The 14,578-nt window shown below is 35.7% G+C and overlaps 1 protein-coding gene across 2 annotated transcripts in view; it reads right to left on the reverse strand.

Annotated features, from left to right (window-relative positions):
- The window catches only part of USP53 (ubiquitin specific peptidase 53), a 40,796-nt gene that overhangs the window by 12,549 nt on the left and 13,669 nt on the right, over positions 1-14,578 (reverse strand). For both annotated transcript variants that reach the window (XM_072861226.1, XM_072861227.1), the window contains exons 4-14: positions 11,731-11,865; positions 10,004-10,117; positions 9,835-9,917; positions 9,413-9,518; positions 8,458-8,604; positions 7,811-7,960; positions 7,143-7,314; positions 6,042-6,191; positions 4,687-4,830; positions 3,706-4,438; positions 196-269 (exon numbers count right to left, since the gene is read on the reverse strand). In XM_072861226.1, coding sequence (XP_072717327.1) covers positions 196-269; positions 3,706-4,438; positions 4,687-4,830; positions 6,042-6,191; positions 7,143-7,314; positions 7,811-7,960; positions 8,458-8,604; positions 9,413-9,518; positions 9,835-9,917; positions 10,004-10,117; positions 11,731-11,865 — 2,008 coding nt within the window. The remainder of the gene's footprint in view (positions 1-195; positions 270-3,705; positions 4,439-4,686; positions 4,831-6,041; positions 6,192-7,142; positions 7,315-7,810; positions 7,961-8,457; positions 8,605-9,412; positions 9,519-9,834; positions 9,918-10,003; positions 10,118-11,730; positions 11,866-14,578) is intronic.

The raw sequence follows: 14,578 nt of genomic DNA on the forward strand, positions 1-14,578 counted from the left end.
AAAAAAAGCTATGATATATTGTATATACCTTTTTCAATTTTATGAAATATCATGACTAACATGCAGCAAAATTATAAAATGCAAAAGGCTAATCAGAAATCTCTCTCGTGTGATATTAGTAAGTCAGTGTTAAAATTTTGGTACACCTGAATCATTTTTAGAAAACTTCTTCTTTATACAAGTTAAAGTTCTTACCATAAAAGTTTCTGTTCTGCTGGGATACTGAATGTAACACATTGTCAGCTTTTTTGGTTGACAAGTTCTGTTCGCTGTAAAAGAAGCATACATGTAATTTGAAGGCTTAAACTATTGATGTATGTTTACAAACTTTATTGCTTTGAGCACATATAAGTGTAAAAACTTTGCCTATGTGAAATTGACTCTTGTTATCATCACTGTCCCATTTTTTACTAACACACACACTTTACAGAAGATACATAAGATAGTAGGGGTGGCCTTTTAATACTTTAACACCGCTTCCACATGTGACAGGCTGCGCTGATGCAGAGAAATTTAGGACAACCTGACCTGAATCCTTTAATATGGACAGATAAAAAATGTACAGTTTGTGAGGCTGGTATTCCCACTTTGTTCTGGAGATTGGACACCCACTCATCTCAGCCTTACTCTAGAGTACAACAGCAGGATGCCTAATATGCAGCACATAAAAAGCAAATTTTCTTGATCTTAATATCACAATCAGCATGCTTAATAAAGACAGCTGGTTCCCAAAGTTATCAACAATAGAAAAATGACGGGTCGCCTGTGAGAAAGAACTACCAACTGCACTTTTTCTCATTGTAAACTAAAGAATTTCATAAATATTTCAAAAAGTGCTTATTAACAAGAGATCACCAAGAAAGTATGACAGTTTTGAATACCTGTTTTCTGTAATGATTTTCAAATGGAACAGATACCACTGGTCACCATATTGAATTTATTTGTAGGTTTTACCTAAAATTCCCACTTTAGTGCAGCAAAACAATACTACCCATGTGGTACTACATGGTTTCCAATTTATCATCAGTATCACCCATGTCTGAAACAAATACATTTTTCAATGTTAACAGTTTACACCCTGAATATTTCGAAGTTAAACATACAGCAGCATCTATGACAAGCTTAAGTTTTCTAAAAATGCAAAAACCTCATCAATATCAGTATCTTAAGTACATGTAACCTGTTAGCTAACATTCTATCTTGTCCATTTTCCTAGTTTGACTTTTTGTTATTCATTAATACTTTGTTGTGACAACAAACATCATTCTTCTAAGTTATGATTGCCACTTGGTCTTTCATTCATAGGGTTTTTCATTTAAAAACTTTTTCTCAAACTGGAAGAAACTGGAAGATTACAGCAGCAAACCCAAGAGGAATAAATAAATAAATAATCAGCAGATTTAGTAAATCTTGCTGGTTTAGTTAAGCAAAAACTATGCCTTACCAGTCCAGATAGGGAGGTGACAAACACCCTGCCAATTCCTTCCTTCTCCAAGAGTAAGGCAGGGAAGAAGATGCACAGTAGCAATGTTGTAATTAAAAAAAAATAATAAAAAAAACAAAAAAAACAAAACACCTTGTCATTGAAACGACAGGAAAACAAGAAAAATACTGAAAGAAATAGGAAGAATGGAGAAAGAACCTAACAGAAAACAAAACACTAAGTAATTTTTTTCCACCCTCTAAAAGAACTTTCAAGTAATTAATTTTTTTTTTGTTTGTTTTTATGAGACAAAGTCTGAACAGTATAGAATGGAACTAGTGGGTACTGCCAGTCAATTCTAATTACCAGTCATATAAAAGCCTTTTGAAAGTCCCAAGAAGTCATTTGTATTTTGATAAAGTATGGGTTTTGTTCTTTATTTGACAAATATTTAAACAACAGTGTAAGCAGATTCTTAATGAACTCGGTTGTTTTAAATTTATCATGTTCTCTCTCAAAAAGACACATGCAGCATTTGGGCATCCCATTAGCTCTTGGGCATGTTTAAAAATGAGGCATGGCTGTAACTGTAGAAATCACTGTTCGAGGCAACTGTAAACACTGAAAATATAAACATGGCTTGAAGTAGCTTTATGCATATTTATATCATTATCCAATAAAAAGCCCATAAGGTTTTTGTATAGTGGGGTTTTGGACAGTTTGTTGGGAAGGGAAAGGTGGGGGGGGGGGGAGGAAAAGAGGGGAATAGATAAAGGCATGGGGTAAAAAGTGTTTTTTAATGGGAAGTGGACACCACAGTCATAATCTCCAGTTCAGAAAGTCCATATAGCAGCCAAATACAATGAGCCAAACGAATACACTTACAAAATACCACTCTATCTGCTATCATCTTTCATAAGCATCTGCTACTGGTATAGACTGAACGCATGTCAGATGAACCTTTCGCCCTGTCCTGGCATGGCCATTTTTATGTCCTTATTTATGCTTCTATATGCGAAATGAAATAATTCCCTAGGAGACTAAGAACTAAGCAAACAACTGATTTGCTTTCTTGCAGTTCCAAAATAATCAAAGACATTTCAATTCATACAGGAGCTGTATTTTGTATGTTTTAAATAAAAAAATTGTTTTGATAACTTGCTATGATACTTTATGAAAGAAGTTTTAAAATTTTGCATCCCCGCTTAGAGAAGTCAGAGCCTTTTCATTTCCTGGTATTTGCTATTCTCTTCCCCCGTAAAATAACTTTTCATGAAAATAAATGTCCAAAAATTTGCTCAAATCTAGCAATCAGTTGTGACTAGGCTTGGTCTCACAACTGTGCTCTTCCATTTTATGGATATAAACAAGATTCGAAAGAAGAATGTATGGGTTCTAGTAGGAACTATGTTCCACATCCAGTTTAAGACACACAATACAGAAAAACACATGTGGAAGATTGGTAACTTTGTATTTCACAGCACCACATAACCACTTAAGTTGAAAGGGGCCTCTTCAGATCATCTAGTCCAACCTCCCTTGCTCAAGCAGGGTCAACTACAGCAGGCTGCCCAGGACTACATCCAGTTGCGTTATGAGTATCTCCACAGACAGAGACTCCACAGCATCTCTGGGCAATATACTTGTTACTAGCATACATCAATTCTTAGTAAGTTTAATAAAATTTGGCTACTAACCACATTGTTGGCCAGTTTTAGTCATTTCACACTTTTCAGCAAAGATTTATTTGAAACAGGTCAATCAATTATCAAGTGATCAATATACATCTGAGGTGTTCTAGAAAGCTGAATTTCAGAACAATGACTAGTAGCAGTATACAAGATTCACCTACTGCCATTACCCTCTCCTTGTCAGACGCCTGTCTGTACAACTGTTACAGATAAGATTTATATAGACACTAGATGGCAAGTTACCCACAGTCTAAAAAACTTATGCTAAAGAAGTGCAGCAATTATTTCAAATTAACACACCCTGCCTCTCAGCAGGGCTTAGCAGTTCTGGGTCAGCATCATAATAATGTGGCTCTGTGCCTTCCAAACAGAACTAGTGTTGCAGCCTCAGCGTGAAGGTAAACTTCACACTAATTGTCTGCACCCTTATTTCTAGATATGTTGCTAGCTTTTTACATACCTGACCTGAAGCGTATAAAGTCCCAAAGCACGTTTTCTTGATTTTTTTTTTTTGAAACAACACATGAACATTAGAACAACTTATTTTTCTGTAAATACAATCTATGCAAGTTCTAAGAGCATTAGCATTACCTGCAGGAAGCACTTTCTTTAACATTCTTGACATCTGCCGGATTGATTCCTTCAATAACAGGCGACTCTGGATTTGCAGATCCATTGCTGATATGATCACTGCTTTCATATCCAGATTCTGTCCTCTGAATTTGCCAGTTATCACCATGGATTTTTCTCTCTGTAAATCCTTTGCTTTTTTCAGCATTCCCTTTTCCCTCTGAATCCAGTGAACTTCGACTTCCTGTATCCTGTTTTGTTTCATCTTCATATATAGTCATTAAACCTTTCTGGATTTGGTTCTCTTTTGGCCAGTGGTTAAAGCTTCGCTCCTTTTCATGCTTAGATTTACTTTTTGGATTTGCCTTGTGCTTTGGGCTATGCTGTTTTTTCTCAGTCTCACTGAAAATGCTGTCTACATTTAGCGTCTCTCGCATAGGCTTCCAACCTTTACTTCTGCTTCTGCTGCTGATGATACTTCCTTTGTCTCTAGAGTCTTGACTGGTTTCTGTATCGTAGCCAGTGACACCATCAGTCCGGCTCCTGATCACTGGTTTCTCCCCAGCAGGAAAAGCTTCTGTTTTATTTGATCCAAGCACCTGTACTGAAAGCTTTGCTTGGTGAGGTGCATTGTCATGCTTATAGGAGCCTCTTCCCTGGCTGCTGTATATACGCTGATCAGCACAGTGTCTAAGTCCATTTCCAACTGGAGGAGACCCCAACTTAACATTGGAACGATCTTCCCCAATCAAATCTTATAAAAAGAAAAAGAAAAAAGCTCCATTAAAATCCTCATGAATATTTAACTCATTTTGTTACAGTACTTATGTTTCTTGCACTATCTCAACAAGTTCAGTACATATTTCAGAATACCAAAAACTGGGAAACACTAATCTTACAGTGTGTTCTCTTAAAAGGAGAAAAAAAAAATCTGCACAGCTAGTATTGATGCTAAAAGCTATTTAACCCATTGATTCTCTGGTCATATGTTTAAAAATGTACCTCTTTGCCTCCCAGACTCTTTTCTTGGTCCTCTGTCTGCATCTTTTCGTAAAGATGAGAAGTTTTTCATATCAGCAGCTTTCTGAGCACACTCTCTGGATATATCCTTTAGCCTGTCCTTTTGATCGCTGTAACCTAACTTAGCTGAAAAAATACTTTTTGTCAAAGATCATTACTAAAAAATCATTCACCATCAAAACACACAAATATATTTATGTACTGTCATATTTAGTTTTTAATATCAGTGCTACTTAAAAAGACTAATGAATTACCTAACACAGATTAAGCAAATGAGATGTATAGTACAGACATAAATGTACAGGTATCTCGAAGGAGTCCACTAAATGGAGCTAATGAAAGTAACCAAAGCAGCATTATGTCAAGCATGTCTTACAAATACCCCTTACTTATTAAAAAGGAATCCTCAAGCCTTTTTCAAAGCATATACTATTTACATCAAATTTAATGAATTATACTGAAAAAGAGAATCTAAGTTTAATCTTAATGTCTTAAACTAAAGTCTTAAAGTCTAAATGTGAAGGTTTACTTTTAAACAGCAGAGTCCCTGTTCATGAAAACAAACCCTTCTATTTCTGAAAAGGTAAATACTGACCATTTTTGAGTCATCACTCCATCAAAAAAAGTTACCAAGCTGAGCACTCTCAGTTTTAAGAAGCCTAGGAATATAGCAATAAAGAGAGGAGAAACATCTCAAGAGAAGGCAGCATCTCTCCACCTGACAAGTATGGGGAGTTCAAAGCAAAGGCACTGACAAGTAATGCAGAAGTCACTGCCTCATATGACTTCTTATAGCTTGATTTACTTGGAAACCTAAGGTACAGATAGAAGGGATTTTTAAACAGGTAAGACAACTTTTTTACTATTCTTTCCAAACATAAGATAAAGTCCATTAATATACAGGACTACAAATAATGCTGCATATCACAATACTGTTGGGCAGTGTTCCTCAAATAGCCAGTGATCCACAGAGCCACACCATGTGCTCCAAAAGATCAATCACCTTCAAGTTTCTAATGTGCCTTTTAACCAACAGTATGATTGGAAGGCATGATGATGTTTGAGAAATGGATCAAGGCCTCAAGAGCCACTTTGTTATTATCCCTCATTATTCCTGCACTAAAAATTTTGCATTTACAGTTCTCCAGAAAAGTTAACATTCCATGGCAGATATTACTTAAACTTTAGTTGTTATTCAAAGATTCAAGTCAATGATGGAATTCTGCATTTAGAAATAGTTCTAGTCCAGAGGTTAGCACATACCTGAAACGCTATCAACTGAAATATTTCATAATAAGACAGGTTTGGGGTTTTTTTTGGAGATGGGAAATACATACCTGGACCTTTACCACCACTAGCTTGAATATGGCTTCTACTGAATGCTGAATTATCTGGCTGAAGTTTTTTATTACTCCTTTGATTAGTCGGGTCTCCAATTCCATTCTCTTTCATGTGGTCTGATTTGGGTGCAGAATGCTTTTCAAATCCTATCAAATAACATATCTATCTTTAGAAATGAAAGGCTTCCTAATTTAAAGTTTCCGATATCTAAATTAAAAAATAAGAAAACTTTTAAATTGCAGATTAAAAAAAAAAAACCCAAACAAAAGAAAAACCTCACAAAAACCCTGCACCACATTTCAATATGCTAGTCAATAAGGTTCTGTAATATTTTATAGTGGTAGACTGTAGTGGAATAGGGTCCTCAATTCTTTCTTCCCTGAAGCAGTTTATGTCCTATGGCTACTCATTACGTGAAGAGGAACATGTCAAATTCAATTGGCCTTTTATTTAATTTACTTGTATGTTATGTTTAACTAAAAAAAAAAAACCCCAACCAACCAAAAAAAACCACCAAAAAAACCCCCAACCAAAACAAACCACAAGACAGCAGTACAAACTACAGAACCAAAAGACTGGATTCTTACATATTGCGGCCTACGCCATACGAATCTCGGAGAAAAGAAGTTTCCTGCAGCTCCTTCTGATTTTTTTTCAAAGTTCTGAATTGTGCTCTCTGTGTGTGTGTGCATATACACAAACACACATGCTCCAAATATATCTCTGTATTTGTATGAAGCTTTAAAGTATCTTATTATAGCATTTTAAAGGTATTTTAAATGTACCAATACACACATAAGAATATCCACATATACAAATATACGATTTTCTTCTGAAATTACCAAAGTTGTGTAGTTACGAACAACCTACAACAGAAAATCTTTTCCCCATTATCCATGAGAATTCCCTTATCAGACACAAACCAAACAATTCTAATATTGAATATATACACTAATCTCTCTTCTTTTGAGACCCTTTAGATAATTATTGATAAAAGTATTTAAGAACAAAGCAGCTAATCCATTACCTTCTCTATCATAATCCCCATTTCAGAAATATAGTTGATACTGTTATAAAAAAAAGTCTATCTTAATTACCCAAGTCTTCCCCATTTCCTCCTGCTGCTTTGCATTGAGACCAGTGAATAATCTGCTTTGGAGCATCTTCTGGAGATACAGCTGTGCCATCTGGGTTAGCATAAAATAACAACAATGGCTGGAAGTGACATCGAATGCACCTGGAGACCACATCTTTCCATTTTGTTCCAATCTAAGAAAAAAACCCAAAAAACCAAAATAAAACCCCAAAACTTTATCAACAGCACTGAACCCAATTATGGAAAGAAGAATTTATTAAGCAACAGGTACCAAATGCCTAATTCCAAAACTACACTAAGATTTAACATTTTGGTACATAAGTTTATGTAAATTGCAGCAAAAAGCTAGAACCAGTATTACATGGGCGAACAATCAGAACATCAACACTATGAACACAGCTGCCAGTAATTAGGTCATCTTTCATTAAAAGAAGTACACATTCAACAGTAGACAAGTGCATTAACATTCTGAAACATTCGGCATTTGGAAGGCAGAACTGTAAAGTAGTGAAGTCAATTCTAAAACTCTTTTGTGAAAACTGATTTACAAAACTAAAGGTTTATTAAAATAAAGACATTTGTTTGACTTGTTTCAAGTTTAGTGTCAGAAGAACGCATTCTAGAAAAGTAAAGATCACTAAATTTGGTAGCAGTAAAAACAATATTTACCTCTTTTACATTAGCATCATCAAACAGCACCCATTTGCAACTCTTCGTGTGAAAGGCAAAGGCACAGTAATGTCGGCTTGTGTAGCAAATCATTCCCACAAGAAAAAGTTCACTATTTTTGGCATTTTCATCTGTAACCCTATAAAACAGCTGTGAAATGGTTATATATTTTAAAATGTGTAAAACATTTAGCCTCCATTTTCAGACCTACTACTGGCATTTCACCAAGGCAATTGGTATTAACTATCCTGTTGCATTATATGATTTTTTCATGAACATAAATAAAGATTTTTGCACTTACTAGGTCTATTTTCAGATTTATTTTTGCATAGTTGAAAGGGTAAAACAATAATGCTCTGGAATTATTCCACAAATTTCAAACTGAACATGATATTCCTAGATTTTCAACTAGGAATTCACTTACATTCATCTTTGTACTTCGGCACAAGACCAACATTTCTGATGGGACCTTTTTCCTCTCACAGAAACTACATCAAGCAGCACATTATAAAGAATGGTAGAAGTAGATAAACTTTGAAGTTAAATTGTGCTTTTAAAAAAATACATATGTGTATATATACATATACATAAAATACATGTAAAATGAAATTCTAGAATAAGCAAATAGTAAGTTTTAGGTCAGATACCCCAGGAAGATAAAGTTGTGTTGCCAGATTCCGCATAACCTCTTCTGTCAGGTCAGAGTGTTCTGAATCCCAGACTAAACCAATTGTGACAATCTCGGGACAATTCATAAGAACACGACGAATTTTTATTTTTTGACCACAGTTACTCTAGAAAAAGGGAAAAAAAAATGTGATGGGAGAAAAAAAAAGATGTTTAAAAAATGTAAGTTCAAAGTTGAGTTACTAGACAAGAAATCGTGCAAAAAACCAACTCTACAACTTCTTCTAATTCTCTAATTTATGGTGTTTGTTTCTAACAATTTAAGGATGAAATTCTTCATCATAAAAACACTCTGATGAAGACTACAGATGAACTTCTACATCCAATCACCACCTTAAAACAGAAATCTCCGAAAACATCCAAGTCACCATCACAACTTCGCTTTTGTTCCCTCCTCCATTTCATCATGTAAGCTTAGGCCTGTATGTTCTTGTGTACTTTTCTATGGTTCCTAAATTAACAGTATTTACACAGAGCCATTTAAGGAAGACAGGAATTAAGTAGAACAAGCTAAAAGAGACTATTTCTGTCAACAGAAGCACAAAATTATTCCAATACAAGACAATGTTGTCAAGCTGTCCGTGTATATGAACTAAAGCAGCTTCACTCAGAAAATACAGCTGTTCCAACTAATCAAAACCACCTAGCTCTATGTTGAACATGAGGTGAAGAATAAAACATGGACCTAATAACTCGACTTTCTAAACAGGCCACTTGCACCTACAATACCATGTTTATCTATAACTGGAGCAATAAAATATAAATTTAAGGGCTTTTTTACCCTAAGCTGGACTGAGCTGAAGTGGCCACAGGTAATCCTGCTTTTAGGGGATTTATTGATACTTTAGCCTGATTTAATATCCTAAAGAGTTCTCCCTTGTATCTTAAAGTAATGCAACATCTTTGTTTACTTACAGGACACTTTCTGTAGTCATCAGTAGTATTTGCTGCCTGCAGCAATTCTGCAAACATTTCTGGCTTGAGACGTTCATGCCTCTCCATCATTCTTTCTACTTCATTACTGTAAAAAATAAATGGAAATAACTGTGGATCTCCCTTCTTAAGAGTTAACAGATTTCAGTCAACTCTCAATTAACTGTATCTTATGACTAAAAAGAAAAGATACAGAGGTAAAACAGTATCAATACACACTTTTTGTCAAGCTCTCTCTGCATCTTGCTTTTGAAATCCGAATGTTACTATTGGACAGTATCTCAAAAACACATTTTAACAAAAGGAATACACATTCATTTTTAACACTTACAGCATTTCTCTGGCATGCTTTGCTTATTATTGGAAGGGTGTATATAGAAAAAAACAAGACTAGAAGCTCTTACCACAGGGCTGTGGTAGAAATATAACGCACAAATTCCGTAAAAGGCAATGGGTCTGATGATGCTCCACAACTGCGACATACACACTACAAAAATAAAAACACTTTTGGTTTTATTTACTCAGGACAGTGGAAACAAATCATTTGTTAAAGCAACCAAATAAAGATCTGACCTGTTCATACAGTGTCATAGCAAACTTCTGATGAGAAATACAGGATTTTGAAGTGCACATATCTGTTTCACTGTTTGGCACTAAGTGAAAATGAATCCTCTCAAGGATATTTTCCTAAATAGAAATAATAATGCAAATATAAACTGATGAAGTCAGAATATATGAGCAACATTACAGTTTAATACTCCCAACTACTCCCCTTGGCTCCAAATAGTCCACCTACAAGTTTAATGTGTATTTAATTCTGTCCCTGTTCACAACCCAGTGGATGGGAATTCCTTTCATCTCAAGGTTTCTAAACATTAACAAAACAGCATTAGACAACAGTTACCCAACTGTTCTTCCAGAGCGCATTCGCCTTTGAAGGAAGTGAATCTTCAAGAAAAATGTAAAAAGCTGTTCTTACAGTAAGACATGATATTAATGTCATTGCATGCAATGACTGAAATATTTTTTGAATCAGGCCTCTGTCTCAGTTGTTCTTCACACTTTTACATTTTTCTCTGCATATCAAACTGATCACATTTAGCACATGCACCAACACAAGTACCACTGACAGATGCATGGAAAAAGCTCATAAATAGCACATGCCTGATCCCATCCCAAGTCTCATTTTTCAACCTTACAAGAAAGGAAAAGAAAAAGAAAAAGAAAAAGAAAAGTACTAGGATTGTTATCAGTTTGGCCCCTGAATCAGAATACCCATTTTTTCTTCTTTTTTCAAAAATACCAGAGGTAACGGGAAGAAGTGAATCTATTCAGGAGATCATTCAGACAGCTGATTACTTCAGCGGTTCATTCTGCATTCTTCAGCATTCTAATTAGATGGAGCACTAATGAGAGATTCTCTTTCACGACTGCAATCCATTAACCTGACTGCAAGATCTCAAACAGCCACTTTCAGGAGTTCTCCAATGGATCTTCCTATGTATGTAAAAATGCATCTGGCAGGTAGGTATTCATTAGTGGATACTTCCAAAGTATATCCAAAGCTGAAAGTAATCAAAGCAGCAATCATATTTTCTGTCCCTCAAATCTGTGTCTGAAGGTTAATGCTGATTTTTTTTTTTTTTAATGGTGAACAATTTTCATTGTCTAATACAGGACTTCTTAGAAAGGCTTCTTTACCAGTGTTCTATGCGATCTTGAGTCATCTTTTATGGCTACAGTGATGGCTCATGTTTTTCAAAGAGACACTTCATAAAAAGCAGGAAGTAACTGCAGCAAGAGTCAAGATCTTCAAGTATTTGTTCACTCTTGGATAAGAAAATGGAAATCTCTTCTGCAGAAGACTTCACTAATGAGCTGGCTAGTTGTAACAGAACATATTTCAATAGCTGATGAGAGAATACTTGGAGGAACAGACTATATATTGAAATCCATAGGTGCCTCTTCTCCCGAGAACTCTTCTCTCCATCCCAAAAACTTTTAGGAGTGATTGAGAGTTTGTCATCCTCATCAACCTCCTGTAGTAACGATGTTTTACATATCCTTCTGCCCAAGCTACAGAGTTAGGGAAGAAAGTATGGAGCAAATACAAGATTACTCCATCCCACATTACCAGACACTTACTCCATGTGTCTGTCCCCCTAACCTGGCATAAAGAAGGTCAGCAGTATTACATCACTTGTATCCCACCTGTGAGCCTGGAGCTACCAAAACAACAGGCCACCTTGGCATCCACAAAACTAACGTAATTCTACTCCACTATTACAAAGAATACCTACAAAGCATTCTGCTGCATCATCCATGAATCCAAGCTGGAAACGCTGCTCATCCTTAAAACTTTCTGCCAGGGCATGTCTCATATTATCTGATGGGAGCGCTTTTTCTCTACTGTGTTGAAATTGTGAAAATATTGCCTAGGAAGAAATACGATTACTTAGCTTCATTAGCCACTTGACCAGACACTGGTTCTACACAAATACATCAGTTCTTATGCAGCACGCCTAAACAGCAAATATATAAAATGTTTATAAATCTATGCAACTTTAGAAATTACTGTTTGCTCTTAAAGTTACTTAGGTTTCATGTTCTGTTCCTCATTCCATTATAAGAAGTTATATTACCAAACTGAACTTTGATCCAGTAGAAAAACAACATAGAAGTATACAAAAATGCCAGTGATTGACTTTAGCCCCCAGAAGCAACACAAGCCCTGGTCTGTAATCATGCAGCTTTTAAATCTGGCCACTGGATACATATCTCATCCTTAGAGATGGTGTGTATTTTTTAGGGCATAATGTAATACCACTTGGGTTAGTTTAACACCCATCATTCATTCATTAAATAATGTAACATTTACATTACTACTTCAGACAGGAGTGTATCTTTATTAAAATTATGGATATGCAAAAAACGCTCATAAATTAGATAGAATGCTGATAATCCTTGCTATTAAATCAGCTCTCTGCTGAACCAGTGAACACAATACAAAAGAACAGGTCAATATCTGCAGCTCCAGAACATGAGAATAAATTGCACTTAATTTCTTCTTCATTTCCCAGAAGAGATAGTTGGCTACTATTCTTTTTGGCAGAGATACATATGCAAGTGACCTCATCATTTAGCAAGCAAGGGAGGTTGATTTTGAAAGAACTGAAAGTTAAAAGCTATGAAACAAATGAGAAAACATTTGCAGATATTAAAGGGTGTATTCCACTGTCAAGAATTCGAAGTCAAACTTTAGAGAAAAATGAAGAGAATAAAGACAAAGCAAATCAGGAGAAGCCATGTAAAATATAAAGAAGGATATACATTCTTCACACAGGCCTCCTGCAGTTAAAGGCAAAGACAGAAGGACAGAAGGCAAAGATAACACATAAGCAAAGTTTCAGTGCTAACAGAAAGTAGTGTTTTAACCATGATGCATTCCAGGGTAAGTGTCACATATTTAAACTTCCCTCTCATAACAAAAAGCATGGACTACTGATAAAAATTACAGTCAATATCTCAATGTAAACATTCGAAATTAAGTTTTTATCAGATCTGGTAACACAAGTTAACTCTGCTTTGAAAACACTTATCACTTCTCATTTTGGCTGCTAGGTCATTTTTGGTATGCAACACAGCCTTACATGTCCAGCTAAAAAAAAAGTCCAGATAAGCAGTTATGCAGATATGTATGCTCATTTTAGTGGCCTGCATAGTCAAAGTCCCACCCCAGTGTTACGCAGAGAAGAAAAGAGCATATTTAACTCTCGGAACACCACCAAAAGAAAAAGATAATGGATTTAACTGAAGTAAACCAGAATTTATTGGCTATGCTTTTAGTTTATAGGAGAGGCTGATACAGATAAAATATCCTTCTTTATTAGTGAAGAAGAGGGTCAAAATAGCCCAAGACCACCAACCCCCTCCCCCCCCCAAAAAAAACAACCCAAGTCACAAACAAGTTACTGAAATGCACCCTCATCCAGCATCTACACTGCATAAAAATCAAAATGCCCCAGGTTCTGAACACAGAACAAACAGAATCATTCAACCAGTATCTCTAAATAAAGCCAAGAAAGCAAAAACAGTAGTGTACATAATGACCGAGGACAGGTACTTCCAAATGAGTTAACCACAATGTTTTGAGTTCAGTACCTAGGCTACTGGCCACAGAGTTACAAAGATCACAACTATACTGTTAAAACAATAGCTAATTCCATTCTAACCAATTTCAGAACAGGCAGCAATACCACTTCTTATCAGTATTCTTGGGAACATATCAAAGTAGGAAGACATGATAGTCCAGGCAACGCAAAACATTCAGGTACAGTAAGCAATCTAGATAAATTGCACAGGAAGATGCATCATCATGGGAGTAATCAATCCCTCAAGAACAGATACGTGAAAGAATAAAGAAAATTTCAAGTCCTAAATTACAGCAGCCTTATGAAGCAGCTGAAGCTAGTGTATTGCTTTGGAAGGTGACTTCAAGTGTTAAAAAAACCCTATCTTACTTTGTACTGGAGCCCCAAAAACTACAGGAAGAGAGAGGGTATTAAGGTACAGCAAGTGATATGTTTAGCTTGAAAAAAACAAGCACCTGGTTTTCACAAGTGCACCATTAGAATGGAACAATTCATTACTTCCAGGTTCAATTGCAACACACCATGAGCACCACCTTCTTCATGTTTCTGAGCACACTGAAGCTGCTACATTATTTTTTACTATGATTTCAGCAATATGATTAGTCATTAAGAGTACGTAGTGTAACACATACATTCCAGCAATTGTCACCCTTCAATCCCTCTTTATTTCTTAAAGGCAGTTCCAGTGCAGCTTTGAACAAGACTGTATATGACCAGAACTTCACATGTAATATGGGTCAAATTGAAAGGGCCCTAAAGTTTACTCTATATTATGACATCAGATATGAACATGAATGCCTATACACACAAAACTCCAAGAAACTAAAGCTATCATCCCAAGACAGACACAAGATTTTTTCTGAAAACATAGGTATGCCTGAGTTATGGTCTGGACTTCATGTACTAACACAATCAAGTGTCCAGCACAAAGAACATGATGTGCATCAAAACACTGGTGAAACAAGAAGTCCCAACAAGTTCTGCAGAGTCAAGAGCT

This window comes from Ciconia boyciana, chromosome 5 (genome assembly GCF_034638445.1).
Source record: "Ciconia boyciana chromosome 5, ASM3463844v1, whole genome shotgun sequence".
Classification (NCBI taxonomy): domain Eukaryota; kingdom Metazoa; phylum Chordata; class Aves; order Ciconiiformes; family Ciconiidae; genus Ciconia; species Ciconia boyciana.